This window comes from Pagrus major, chromosome 11 (genome assembly GCF_040436345.1).
Source record: "Pagrus major chromosome 11, Pma_NU_1.0".
Lineage (NCBI taxonomy): Eukaryota > Metazoa > Chordata > Actinopteri > Spariformes > Sparidae > Pagrus > Pagrus major.
This window is the reverse complement of record NC_133225.1, coordinates 31,845,797-31,858,734: the sequence shown is the minus strand read 5'-3', so window position 1 is coordinate 31,858,734 and position 12,938 is coordinate 31,845,797. Positions and strand designations below refer to the sequence as shown.

At 38.5% G+C, this 12,938-nt stretch overlaps 2 protein-coding genes across 3 annotated transcripts in view; one reads left to right on the top strand and one right to left on the bottom strand.

Annotated features, from left to right (window-relative positions):
- zc3h3 (zinc finger CCCH-type containing 3) overlaps window positions 1-1,269 on the bottom strand; it is a 62,334-nt gene extending 61,065 nt beyond the window's left edge. Inside the window, exon 1 of the mRNA XM_073476941.1 lies at window positions 1,212-1,269. Coding sequence (XP_073333042.1) covers window positions 1,212-1,257 — 46 coding nt within the window. The 5' untranslated portion in view covers window positions 1,258-1,269. The remainder of the gene's footprint in view (window positions 1-1,211) is intronic.
- A 1,389-nt stretch (window positions 1,270-2,658) lies between these two features.
- Window positions 2,659-12,609, top strand: cyldl (cylindromatosis (turban tumor syndrome), like). Of its 2 annotated transcripts, none has more exons than XM_073476781.1 (15): window positions 2,659-2,762; window positions 3,210-3,674; window positions 4,629-4,910; window positions 5,656-5,734; window positions 5,820-5,998; window positions 6,232-6,397; window positions 7,185-7,326; window positions 7,973-8,083; window positions 8,170-8,261; window positions 8,340-8,403; window positions 8,494-8,626; window positions 9,610-9,718; window positions 9,810-9,928; window positions 10,863-11,076; window positions 11,160-12,609. In XM_073476781.1, the coding sequence occupies exons 2-15, from the start codon at window positions 3,240-3,242 to the stop codon at window positions 11,342-11,344; spliced, it is 2,310 nt and encodes a 769-aa protein (XP_073332882.1). In that variant the 5' UTR covers window positions 2,659-2,762; window positions 3,210-3,239; the 3' UTR covers window positions 11,345-12,609. The 2 variants fall into 2 exon arrangements, with proteins under 2 accessions (XP_073332882.1, XP_073332881.1); XM_073476780.1 differs by lacking the exon at window positions 2,659-2,762 and adding an exon at window positions 2,842-2,937.
- The last annotated feature ends 329 nt before the right edge of the window (window positions 12,610-12,938 follow it).

The window sequence follows — 12,938 nt, the reverse complement described above, 5'->3', positions numbered from 1 at the left end:
TTTACTTTCTTACTTTTAATCTGCTGTTGGCTTTTTAAACAAAATATGTATATTTTTACCTGCAGCGTGCTGTACGTCTCTACTTTTTTTTATTCGTTATGGTTTTGATTCGTGCTGTGCCTGTTTGTATTAATCAGTCAGTGTTTGATTCAGTGTTGAGGGTAACGCGTCACGAAAGCGACGCATTACATTATTATATTTCTTTTAGCACTATAACGTGTTACTAATAATATTTCGGTAATGTATTACTTCAATTATGTCACGTAACGCGTTACAGTCTGCGGTACCCACTGGAGTCAAGCGTTTATTGTTGTTTAATTCAAAATATTTATTCCTATCTCATAATATATCAGAGTTTGATCCTGCCTGCTCATCCCTGCGTCCAAGGGCATTTGTTTATCAGAAAAGATCTAGGCTATTTAATTGTTCTATATAGGTTATTTATAGGTATATTACTCTATGCAGACAGTAATATTGTAACGTAACATTTTTATTTAAAATGAAGGTAACTAGTTATATGTCCCTCCACACGTTACTGTATGTAAGACCTGTGAGACTGCATCGACACCACCATCATCATCATCATCATCATCATCATCATCGTTATGATACAGAGCCATATCTTTCGAAAGAATGTTGTTCGTAAGGTAACTAACGTAAAATCTAGGGAGGATTGAAGCTGCTCTGGCGGATCGAGGTGGACCAACCCCTTACCTGGTTATTCCTTTTAACTCGTCACTCATATGATTAAATACTGCCGAATGCAATACGTTGGGTGAACCGACCACTTACCTTCAGACCTTACTGTTGAACAGCTAAGCTAGCTAGTACACGCTATCTGCTGCGTTGTTATGACAGCGAACTCGAGACTTAAACAGGGCTTAACTATTAACCTGTTGACAGCATTAACAGCAAAATAACTAGTTATTTACTTCTAGATAAAATGTTATTTAAAGTGTATAACGTTAGCTTACGCTACGAATTTCCACATACAATACAGTATGTAATGTAACGCTAAACAAGCACCAACATCTGGATGTGTGGATCAGTTGAGCTTGGAGCAAAGCTAACGGTTAACGTTCGTTTTTTAAAGTACTTAAAAACGCGGAACTGGATATCCACACGACAGCTCCAAATTTAATAGCCGCAACAGTTAAAAATTGTTTTCCAACCCGTCCGGCATCTGTCAACATAAAACAAATGAGATTTACTTTGTAGAAGTTCAATTTGCCTCTTCAGCGCTTCTCTCTCCTCCATGTTTACGGCTGAAACGTGACGTCATAAAATAGTGACCACAATAGGCGCTTGCGGATGATGTGTTGTATATTGCCCAATAACAGAACGAGGTCTCTGAGTCCTTCTGTGCCTCCGTCCCTCTTCTTTGTCTTACAGGCTAGAATCTCATGAAAGTAAAATGTCTTGTGTTGTATAAATAGGCAGGATGTTGTGGAAACTCAAAGTGTTCGATAGTAGTTACAATAATAAATGTAATGAATAAACCATAATAATTAATTTATTTAATTTTAAACATACAAAAATACAGTTTTAATGTCACCACAATTTACAAATTCTAAAACAAACTTTTTTTTGTTTGTTTATTCAACTGCTGTTTTACGCAGTAACTGAATTCATAGCAGGTCATTTTATATTAAAGGTTTTTTCTCTTGAGTTTTTATTTAACTTTTTTTCAAATTGCCTTTTTAATCCACATGCAGAAGGTTGCCAATGACTTTTTAATAAGTATAAGTGTTGTCTTCACAAAATTCACCTAAATATACTGTGCAAGTTCAAAACCCTCAGTTGCTGGATTTTGGTAATTTATTAACTATCAACTCAAATCTTTTCAGTTCTCTGCTCCTGACAGCCTGAATGAATGTGAAGTAGTAGTAGTAGTAGTAGTAGTCAAGTGCCTTTCTGAATACAGACCTTGCTTTCAGCAGTTTTCGTGGGACTGCCTCTTTTTCAGAAATGTCTTGTTCAGTTCCACTGAAAAACTGTTCTCATTTAATTCCGTAGAGTCTACGCAATAAAATGAGAACAGTTTTACAGTTTTTATGCCCCAATTACTGATTATAATTGTAATTGGGGCAACTCTTCTCAAGAAGATAAGTTGTTAGATAAATTGTGTTGTGTAATTTGTAACACTAAGACATTAATTCACCTCTGCTATATGTTGAGGTCATGCAGAAATCACAGAAAAAATATATCTCAGAGCCCCAGCACATGAAACTAAAGCTGTTTGCATGCATGCATAGATGCCACCACAGGGAAAGGGAGAAAGCTTAAATATTTATCTGCAATTTTGGTGAAGTGACCTCTTACATTTGAAAGGCCTGAAGCGATAATTGCAGGTGTATTTTTGGTATTTTTGGACCTCACTGCTTCCCAGAGATCCAGTGTCGCCTGTGTGACGTCAGTCAGTTGGCAGCTTTGCCACGCCTCCATAACAACATCACATGAAAGCGATTTGCATCTTTTTCATTGTCCACTGTTTGTTCGACCATGACATTATTAGGGCAATAGATAGTGTCTTAACACATATTTATTTACATGAAAATCTTTCAGATTATTACTTCAGACAGAGTACCACGTGATTAAATCTTGGTTGCCTGTAAGACTAAACTGAGGGCCCATTTCACACCGTTCTCGAATGACTTGCTGGCTGTCAACTAATTTGAAAACAACAGCGTTACAATCTATTCCTGCCTACACTTCATAACATTCATGACCTCATTCGAAGAATAAGACCTACATTATTGCCAGTAAGATTCGTACGTGTTTTACTGACAGTCAGGTTCGTCAGAGGAGGGTGAGACATGCTGATGACGCCGCTCAGAAATGAAATGAAAGGGGAAGTGAAACTTTAGGCTGCTGTGGCTGTTTGGACGCAAACCAGAACGACAGAAAGCAAACTTTAAAGTTGCTTAAGAAGTGAAGGTAGCGCTAACTTTGTCACAAATGCTTGATATAGTAAGGAAAACAATCTAAATTAGTCAATATTAAAATTGTTCCATTGACGTTACATTTGAGTTTGATGTGATTTCTGTCTGAAGTTGAAACGTTCGTGTGTTCAGTGTTAGGGCTAGTTAGCGAGCTAGCTTAAGGGTTGTTTACAAAATTGATAATAGTGTTAATGTTATTCTAGTAACTCCTGTGAACTTCGTATACGAGTTATATGTTTGTGTGTGTGTGTGTGTGTGTGTTTACAGTATCCTGCTGTGTCTCTTGGCCTCAGCAACATGACGTCAACAGACTACCTGTACTTCATCCTAACAACAAAACCTGAATCGCCAGGACACATCAGTGCTGGCCGCATATGTTATATCAAGGAATCCAAGTACAGATCAGAACTCAGAGAGAGTCACTCTCCCAAAAAGTTGTCTGTCTTCCTCGGCTCTTCCTTATTAGATTATATGATAGAGGTGAGTTGCATGGAGAAGCTGAGTGTGGAGGAAGCCGGGCTGCTGCAGGCCGTGCCTGAGGACGCAGAGAGGCTGAAGTGGTTCAAAGAGGAAAATGCCCTTCGAACAGCACTGGGACTCACTGAGGGTACTGCAGTGACCGTGGATGAAGGAGGCCAGTGGCTTAGAGGCATCATCCGCTTCATTGGGAGACTGACAGAGCCAACATTTTCCTGCCCCTTATCAGGAACATTCTTTGGCATTGAACTGCAGGTGGGACTTAAACAGGAATAATGTTGGTAGAATATGCAACTGTACAAATGTCTCTCCATTTTGCTTGCACTCAGAGCCCCCCGCTCGTTTGCCAGCAAAAATCTGCAGAATGTTGCACAGTGCATCATCTTGCACAAACACTCAGACTTATCTGTGTAACTAGTAATGTATAATCCACAGAGACTGTGTCGCCGTGGTCAGTTTTCATTGGAACTACTTTTCTACCCACATTATTTGTGGTGCTCACATCACAGAAAAATGACCTTTTAAAACATTCAAGAGCAAAATCTCTTTCGAGAAGCTGACTGAAACGTCTGTGTTATTGAGGATGTTTTACAGAGACTTTGTCAAAATTTCACAGGGACTATTCCTTAGGTAGAAAACTACTTTTCTACAGTGCATCAAGAAAACACTACATTTTTAAAACATAATTCAACACCACATCCCAGCTGGCCACCAACTTCATTAGAAGTTGATATTTTGTTGGATTTAGGTCGTGACATCAGGTGACCTAAAATCAATGTCAGGACAATGGTTCACCTAAACCCAGGGCTAAAAGATTGCCCAGGCTTTGTTGATTTCCTGGGGATAACCACACAAAGTTGGGGCTAACCCCGCTCTGGAGCAGGGCCAGCAAGCCCTGAGCTAAAGTCGGCCTAGCCCACTTTGGAAAGGGCCAGTGTGAACTCATTCTTAGCCCGGAGCTAACGGTTGTCTTAGACCTGGGACTAAGCACAGTTTCGAAAAGAACTTTAGAATACTGACATTAATATCTGGTTGGTTTTAAGTTCTCATCTTAAGTAACCAAATGTCAAATTTGAATGAACTGAACCTTTAGGTATATACTTATTTATAATTAACAGTAAAAATGTACAGATTCATTTACAAACACATTGAATTGAGAGGGTAAGTGACACTAATTCAGGGCTGCTGCAATGCTTGTGTCCCCCCCAGGGAGAAGACAAGGAGAAGAGGAGTACTGACTGGTCCTATCGATATAATATCCCCTACTCCTCCCGTCCAAAAGATTGTGACATTTTCACCCCGTTCTCCAGTCTCAGGCCTGTGGTTCCCAGCTCCTTGTCACCCTCCATCCCTGAGCCCTCCCCACAGCCGGACACACAGGAGCTAGCCCCAGGGGACAGAGTCACTTATTTCACCAATGATAAATGTCGCCATGGAATGGTGGTGGAACTGCGGGAAAAGGATGGACAACATATCGTTCGGATCTCCACAGTAAGTAGTGTTTTATTCTTTCACCGGTCCAAAAATATCTGAAAGAAAAACAATTGTGACAGAAATGATCTCAGCAGAGTTAAATAGTTATATATGGTGTTTTGCTCTTTTTAAATTGTGTTTTTTCAAAAATAAAAAACTTGTTTTCTATATATTATTGTTATCAATGTAAAAAATCTTAAAAATGTTCAAATGTAAATTCATTGAATTGCAACCATCGTGGTTACAACAACCTCCTCTAGCCACGGCTGATGTCTTCTTGTCACTGCCTGGGCTGGATCACATGACTGTGCCACTCGGGGGCCCAGACACAAGGGAAAGAAACGTCAACTGCCTTCATTAAACCATGTTTAACATATAGTTAGAAATATTTTAAAAATATAACAAAACACAATTAACATTTTTATATATTAATTTATTTATTGATTAAAAAAACATGTTTGCTAGAGGTTTATACAAAAACAAAAAAAACAGGACATGAACTGCAAATTTTTTCTAATTTCTGGCTGAGTTGGCATGGAATGACCCATGCATGTGCTTATGAAGAGATTTCAAAATATCAAAATGTATATTGTGTATCACTATGTAGCCTGATAATATTACAATATTATTTTAGCGCCATATCACCCATCCCTACTCTCTCTCATCCTGGAGTTCCAGCTTTGAGGCATAAGTTAAGTTTGTCACCTCGTTCATTGTAAAGCTCTCAGGTTATTGAACATTTATTCTTTGTTGCTGTTTTCAGGACAGAGATGAGAATGGAAAGAGGGGAGGCGAAATTGAAGTTCCACTATATGCAGTTGCTAAAGGGGAGGTGCCTGCAGGTTTGAGCAGCTCTTTCCATGATGTAGTGTGAAGCTATTTCCTACATTTATAATAAATCTGACACAAATATATTCTTCGCTGTAGGGCCAGTGAGCATGGAAGTTGATACTCCCCTGGAGAAACCAAACACCGATCATCTGTACACGGATCTGACTTTGGACTCTGCTGTAGAGGTGACTGTGGCTACAGGCAATTCGTATGGAACCATCCGCTGGATTGGCACTCTCCCTGATCGACAGGAAGTCATGGCTGGACTGGAGCTGGTAATATTTGTACTGACAGGTTTCTGTACAGCTTAAAGTTTAATTAAAATATGTCATATACAACTATGGGACGTCAGCCTGTATTGAAAAAAATGTGCTTTAGGTTCACTTTCTTTTGAAGTTCATAGTGAAAAGTAGTTTTAATTGTAAATTGTTGCTTTCAATGTTATTCTTTTGCTTTAATTTAATCTTGGATGTAGTGACTTTACTCTTCTGTGTATATCTGTCTGCAGGATGAGGAAATCGGAGTGAGTGATGGTACCTTCAAAGGTACGCGTTTTTTCAAATGTGCCCACAAGAGAGCTCTGTTTGTGAAGCTTAGCTCCTGCCGTCCTGACTCACGATTTCAGCCCACATCAGCCAATCACAACGAGAGGATGCCTGTAGTGGAAGACTCAGGTCAGGAAACAAGCTTGATCACACTCCTTTCTGTTTAGTCTTGAGTTAATTCATTTTGCATTTTGCAATTTTGCAGCCATTGCTGCCTTGTGAGCACAGTTTTACTTCAGGCAGCAGAGAGACAAATAATTATGAGTAACATAGTTATATTTTTAAATTTTAATATGATATGTTCTAAAAAAACAAAACATGTCAGCTAAATAAAAAAATATTATATTTATATAAAACTATAAAATAAACATTGCTTATAATATTTAAGTAAATACCTCCACATTTGCACGAGTTTAGGTCAATTCTCTGTGCAGACCAGTCATCAAACTAGGAGAACTATCTTCTAATGGAGGTGGTTTGTGCACGAGCAGTATTATTGTGTTGAAACAGGAAACAAAAACTGTTGACACAAAGCTGAAAACAAACTGAGGGCCAAATATACACTGAAAGATACAGTATCTAAGATTTCTGCATTAAAATGTTTAAAAACAGCAAGACCTTCTTCTATATTTTGTTGTGTTGTGTACTTACATTATCCCAAATGTTCAAACCCAGAGAAATCCAAAGGTTTACTTAAGTAATGTGCATTTAATTTGGTCACCTGTTTCTATAACATCCAAGTGTACAGAATGATCATACTACTCCAAGCTTAATGCTGCATTTTCCAGCTGGTCCAGTTGGTTGAGCAGCAGGGGGCAACACTGCATCAGCGATCATCCCCAGATGGACATCTCATTGTGTAATGAGTTAAGGTTTTATTTTACATACATAATGATGTACATATGTGTTACTTTAGAGAGGGAGGCAGAGCGCAGCACAGGGAAGCTGGAGACTGTTCCTCCTATCAGCACGGAGCAGGTTAAACACATTTTGATTGGACGAATGAGGGGGATCCAAGGCCACTGCAACTCCTGCTACATGGATGCTGCCCTCTTCAGGTCAGGATGATGAACATGTGACACCAAATGTCATGCATATTCAGAGGAAGTTCAGTTAGTTTTATCCCACCATTATACAAATCAAATGACTCTATTGTAGACTAAGTCACATCAGTCTTTGCTAGGATATAACATTCCAGATAACTGTTACTTTGTATGCTTGAGTTGATCTCAGACTTTCTCTGTTTAGAAAAGTTAGACTAAAGTCAGTGGTTGGAGTTGTTTGCAAGAACCGTTTTCTACTCAGTGTTGCATTTTAGGATGCAAAAAAAATTAAAATGTATCCATCCAATTAAATCCATTCATTCGCTCTGCCTTTTACAGCAGCCCCATTTTAACACAAGGGAACAACCACATTCATAACTTACTTTACTGAATCTGCATTTACTTTTAACCTTCTGAATTAGATTTGATCTTCAACATAGTTCTTTTTTTTGTTAAATATACATTTTAAAATGCTGAAAATCCCAGAAATGAATGCACTGAGAGCTTTGAAAATGGTCCTCATGTACAGTATTGTTTACTGTACTTAGGCTAGTTTCAAATCTCTGCATGTATATTTTTTATCCCATACTGAAAGAAATTGAAACTGGCTGCTCGCAGTGTAGGAACCAAATGAAACACTTATTTCTGTCTGTGCTTTCAGCTTGTTCTCCTGCTCCTCTGTGTTGGACTCCATGCTGTTTAAATCAACAGAACCCCAAGACGCCCCAATTCAGAACACACTGCTCCATGACATTGTTAACCCTCTCCGCAGGTGTGTGCTTTTACGCATTTTGCAAGACAGTTATTTTGTGGTAATTTAATATTGTCTAAATATTCTAAATGTCATGTTTCTTACAGGGAGGGCTTTGTGAAAGGCCGACACATCATGAAGCTTCGGCAGCAGCTGCAGAAACACGGCTACAGTCACTCGTTCACCACAGATGAGAAGGGTCAGTTTCATCTGGAAGCCTTAGAGCCGTTGATTCGTGTTTTGATCTAGTGACACTTATATGGCTGTTGTCTTTCAGATCCAGAGGAGTTCCTCACTGTCATCATGCACCACATTCTTGCACTGGAACCTCTACTCAAACTGTACGTCTAAATACTATTTCCCACTACATTGCTGGAATACAATAAACCTTTGAAGAAAGTTACAATAATTTCTCTCACTCACCCATTCAGCTCAGCAGCTGGTAAAGTGCAGGAGAGTTACTGCTATCAGATCTTCTTGGACCAGAACCACAGCCTGGTGCTACCGACAATTCAGCAGCTGCTGGAACATTCGTTCCACAGTTCAGCACTCAAGCTTGCAGAGGTGAGAACACATTGACTGTAATGCTAAATAACCACATTTGTGTTATCTGCTAATGATTAACATTAGCATGATGCTCTACAAGAAATTTACACATTTTTGTGATTTTGTTATGTGACACTTAGAAACTGTGGGGGGCACCAAACCGCACAAAATGCCAATTTCTGCATAATTTTGCTTTAACAGGTTAAACTGAAAGTCAATAAATTAGAATGTATGTCATAGCAGTAATTATTATCAAACTTAAAATATGTAGTTCATATGTTAACATTACATTAACCTGTCATGTGTGGTCAGTTTTGACATTGGCTGTCATGAGACCATTATAAATTTGTCGTAAATATTTTTTCTTGAATCGAACCTGAACTTGTGATTAAAATGGTTGATGTGAAGTTGCCATGGCCAAGACATCTCAAACAATGTCAACTTTGCATTTAAGGTAACATAATTGACTAAATGACCCTTAACGACAACAATAATAAACATTCTCCTACATGTTCATGTCAGGTGTCATGTCAGTTTTATGCACACCCCTTCAAAAGTGTTTCCAGATAAGAATACTATGATTAATTGTAATTATATTTCAGTTAAACAACTTTATCTTAGCATTTTTAAATGTAACAAGCACATTTTTGCCATTAGCTTTTGACCCTTAAAACCTTTACTTATGAATTTCAAATTGACTCTCTATGGATCACCAAGCCAAATAATCAACTATTTGTTTCTGTGCCAACATTCTTAGATCCGATGGCTTTGTCAGTTGACACAGGTCTGTAATTAATATAAAACTTGTTTTCTTCATCTTTTTGCTCAGGAAATGTGTTCATCTGATGCTTTGCTTTTCATAGGTTGATTCTCTTGGCTCTGATTGTCCAGTAGATGGCTCTGTCGGACAGTTTTCTCAGCAGAACTTCTCTCTTCATGGATTGAGTTTGTTTCTTTGCATTCTGTCTGATCTTTTTATTTTCACTGTCTCATAACTGCAGGTGCCATCCTGCCTCATCCTCCAGATGCCTCGTTTTGGAAAGAAATTCAAGATGTTTGATAAGATCATTCCCTCTCTGGAGCTGGACATCACTGACCTCCTCTCTGAAGGTACTGTAAGATAAACACATGTAACACACATGGACTAACATGATTTAACACAAATGGACAGAGTGAACACAACATGTATTGTGTGTTTCAGGTCCTCAGCAGTGCATGCTGTGTGGAAACTTGGCGAAGGAAGAGTGCGCAGTCTGTTTTAAAGATCCTCTTTTCAGCCAGACGGGATTCAAAGTGTTCTGCGAAACGTGTTCATCTCAGGTGCCGTTTGTGTCATTGTGTGGACATGAGTCATTTTGTCTGCCCTTAGCATTCATAAAAGGCTTTTTGAGTATAGAGGGTATGGATTGATGTCACTTTTCCTCGGGAAACCACCGACCTCATCAGCACTTCACAAGCTGTGCCTGCTATTAAAGCTGTGTTACAGGGAGTGAGAAGCAAATGCAAAGCAAATGTCTTAAAAAGTAAAAGCAGAAATGAAAATCACAGATGCTCCAAACAATATCTTGCCCTGACAGATGAGTAAAAATATTGAGAGTCACCTAACTTTCACATTCTCTTTAGCCTTGTGCTCTCTGTAGCTATGGTTACAGGGACAGTATTTTTTCAATCTGATTTAAAAATTCTGATTAGAGATTCCAACTCAACTGTTTACATGGACCCTAAATAAAGTGAGCTGAAGTGGTTCAGGCCATCGTGAAACATCTAATCTGAATATGTTTTTGAAAGAAAATTCAATTCATTCATTAATCCATTAATTCGCTCTGCCTTTTAATACAGTTTTCAAGATGGTACCACATCGTGTCCTCGGAACAATATGAATTCAGGTCAGGCTGGATTGGCTCCTCCAAATATGGAGGTTACATGAGACATTTTTATACAGATCTATTATCCTGATTATTAGTGGAATCTTAGGGTCCATGTTAAAGCAGCTTGTAGTGTAATTGTACTTGTAAGTGCTTTCTTACATTCTTTTTTACTATGTGAATGCACAAGGGCAGGTACACAATGACATCACATCCATACCCTCTGAACATAGATCGCTGGGTGTAGTGCTGAAACCCTAGAAATTGATAAAAAATAAGTTACATTAAATGTTTGAGTAATATATTAATTAGAAAATTACCTAACATTCTCTGAATATTAATTTGAAAATAGTCCTTAGTTGCAGCTAATACTGTATGTTTTTCTCCAGGTGCACGCTCATCCTCAACGCCGCTCCCATCAGCGAACTCCTCTGGACATTCCCAAAGGTTACATGGGTCGTGGGGTTCCTCACACCCTGACCAGAGACAAACTGGAGCTGTTTGCTGTGCTCTGCATCGAGACCAGCCACTACGTGTCCTTCATCAAATACGGACCAGGCAGCCAAGACTGGATCTTCTTTGACAGCATGGCGGACAGAGAAGGTGAGTGGTCTGTTTTTATGTATTGTCTCATTTATGTACTGTTTGTGCATGTGCTCTCTGGCTCAGCTGCGCATTGTGTTCAGGAGAGAGCGACGGCTTCAACATCCCGGAGGTTCAAGCCTGCCCCGAGGTTGGCAGGTACCTGGAAATGTCTCCCGCAGAGCTGGCCAATCAGGTGCCTCGAGAGATGGAAGGTGTGGCAAAACGTCTCTTCTGTGACGCCTACATGTACCTGTATCAGAGCACCAGCATGTGTCTGTATCGCTGAGGGGACAACTCATGGCACTGGACAACCTCACAGCTTTGTCACTGCACAAAAGGGCAAAAATAGTTTTGCTTTTGCTGTTCATGTACAGTAATGTCTTTTTTCTGGTTTGGTTTGTTATTCTTTTATGAATGTGTTGAAGTACACACATCATATATATTAGGGACTGACCAACATTGCTTTTTCAGGGCCAATTATTAGTATTCAAGGAGACCAATACCTGATATTTTGAGCTGATAGACATATGTAGGAAAAATAAAAATCTTAGCATCAACATTTAGAATAACCTGTGATGGAATTTAACTACAATTTACCCAAGTACTGTACTTAAGTACAATTTTGAGGTAATTGAGATACTTGCGTATTTCTATTTTCTGCTACTTTATACTTCTAATCCACTTCATTTATAGAATTTGATAAATGTAGTCATGAGTTACTTTGCAGACTCGGACCATTCAGCGCTAATAGGCTTTTTACTTGTGACATGTGACCAATTAGGTAGATCAGTAATCGGACACCGACACAGATAATCTGAAAAAAGCTGAATGTCGGCCCTGATGACCAGCCTATCCCTAAAATATATATAGATATCATTTTCTGCTTGGTGCTGGGAAAGTATTACCCGGGTTTAAAAATGTATATTTATAATAGTATATAATTTACTGACATTGCTTGCTCAATAATTTTGCACTATACACAAAAAAGACAGTCACTGACTTGTGTGTAAAGATGAATCACATGTTGGACTGTAGTAGAAATATTTTATAATTTACTGTTTTCTCTTGATGTTTGATAATTATCTTCAAAAGTTATTTTTACAATTTTTACATTGAGATTGAAAGAAGTTTTGCACCTAAACTCCAGTAAAGAAAACAAAGAAGTAATGATTCAGAGTGGCCTGTAATTGAACTACACAGTGATTTTGTAAATACTTGCTCAGTAAGCTCACTGTTATCTTAACAGTTTTTGATTCATGAGAGTTTAGGATTGTGGCTGGACCAGTTGTGTTATATATTTCAGTAAAATTTGTGCAGATTCTTTGTAATTTTGAATATTTGAGTTTCACCTCAGCAGAGATTATTTGCTGCTTTTTGATATGAAATCCTCTTTTGCATCAATCAGCATCCTAACTGATTGTGACGTGTGCGGGAACGGTAAAAATGGAAAACTGCACATAGCTGGGACCTTTTCAATTCACAGAATGATTCATGTGTATTGCTACTGGTTCAGATATGCAGCACAAAGAATAAAGACATATCTCAGTCCTACACGAACTTCATGTGTTTTTATTGAAGGAGGCGAAAGCGCTGTAAGGGCTCAGCTACTTTTGGAGACCAATTCAAATAAGAAAACCCCAAACAAGCAAAAACAAAAAAAGAATATTAGATGTTTTCATATATAAATTATCAGTGTTACTTTATTTATCAATTTGACTTTCAATGTGATCATGTCTTTGAGATTTTCTCAGCATGCAACTGTGTCCACTTATTACCAGGGTCATATGTTGGACCAGGCTGTCTGTGCTACATGTTGCATTATTAGATCACTGATTTATTGCTTAATTTGAGTGTGTGAGTCACGTGCACTTTTATAAAGG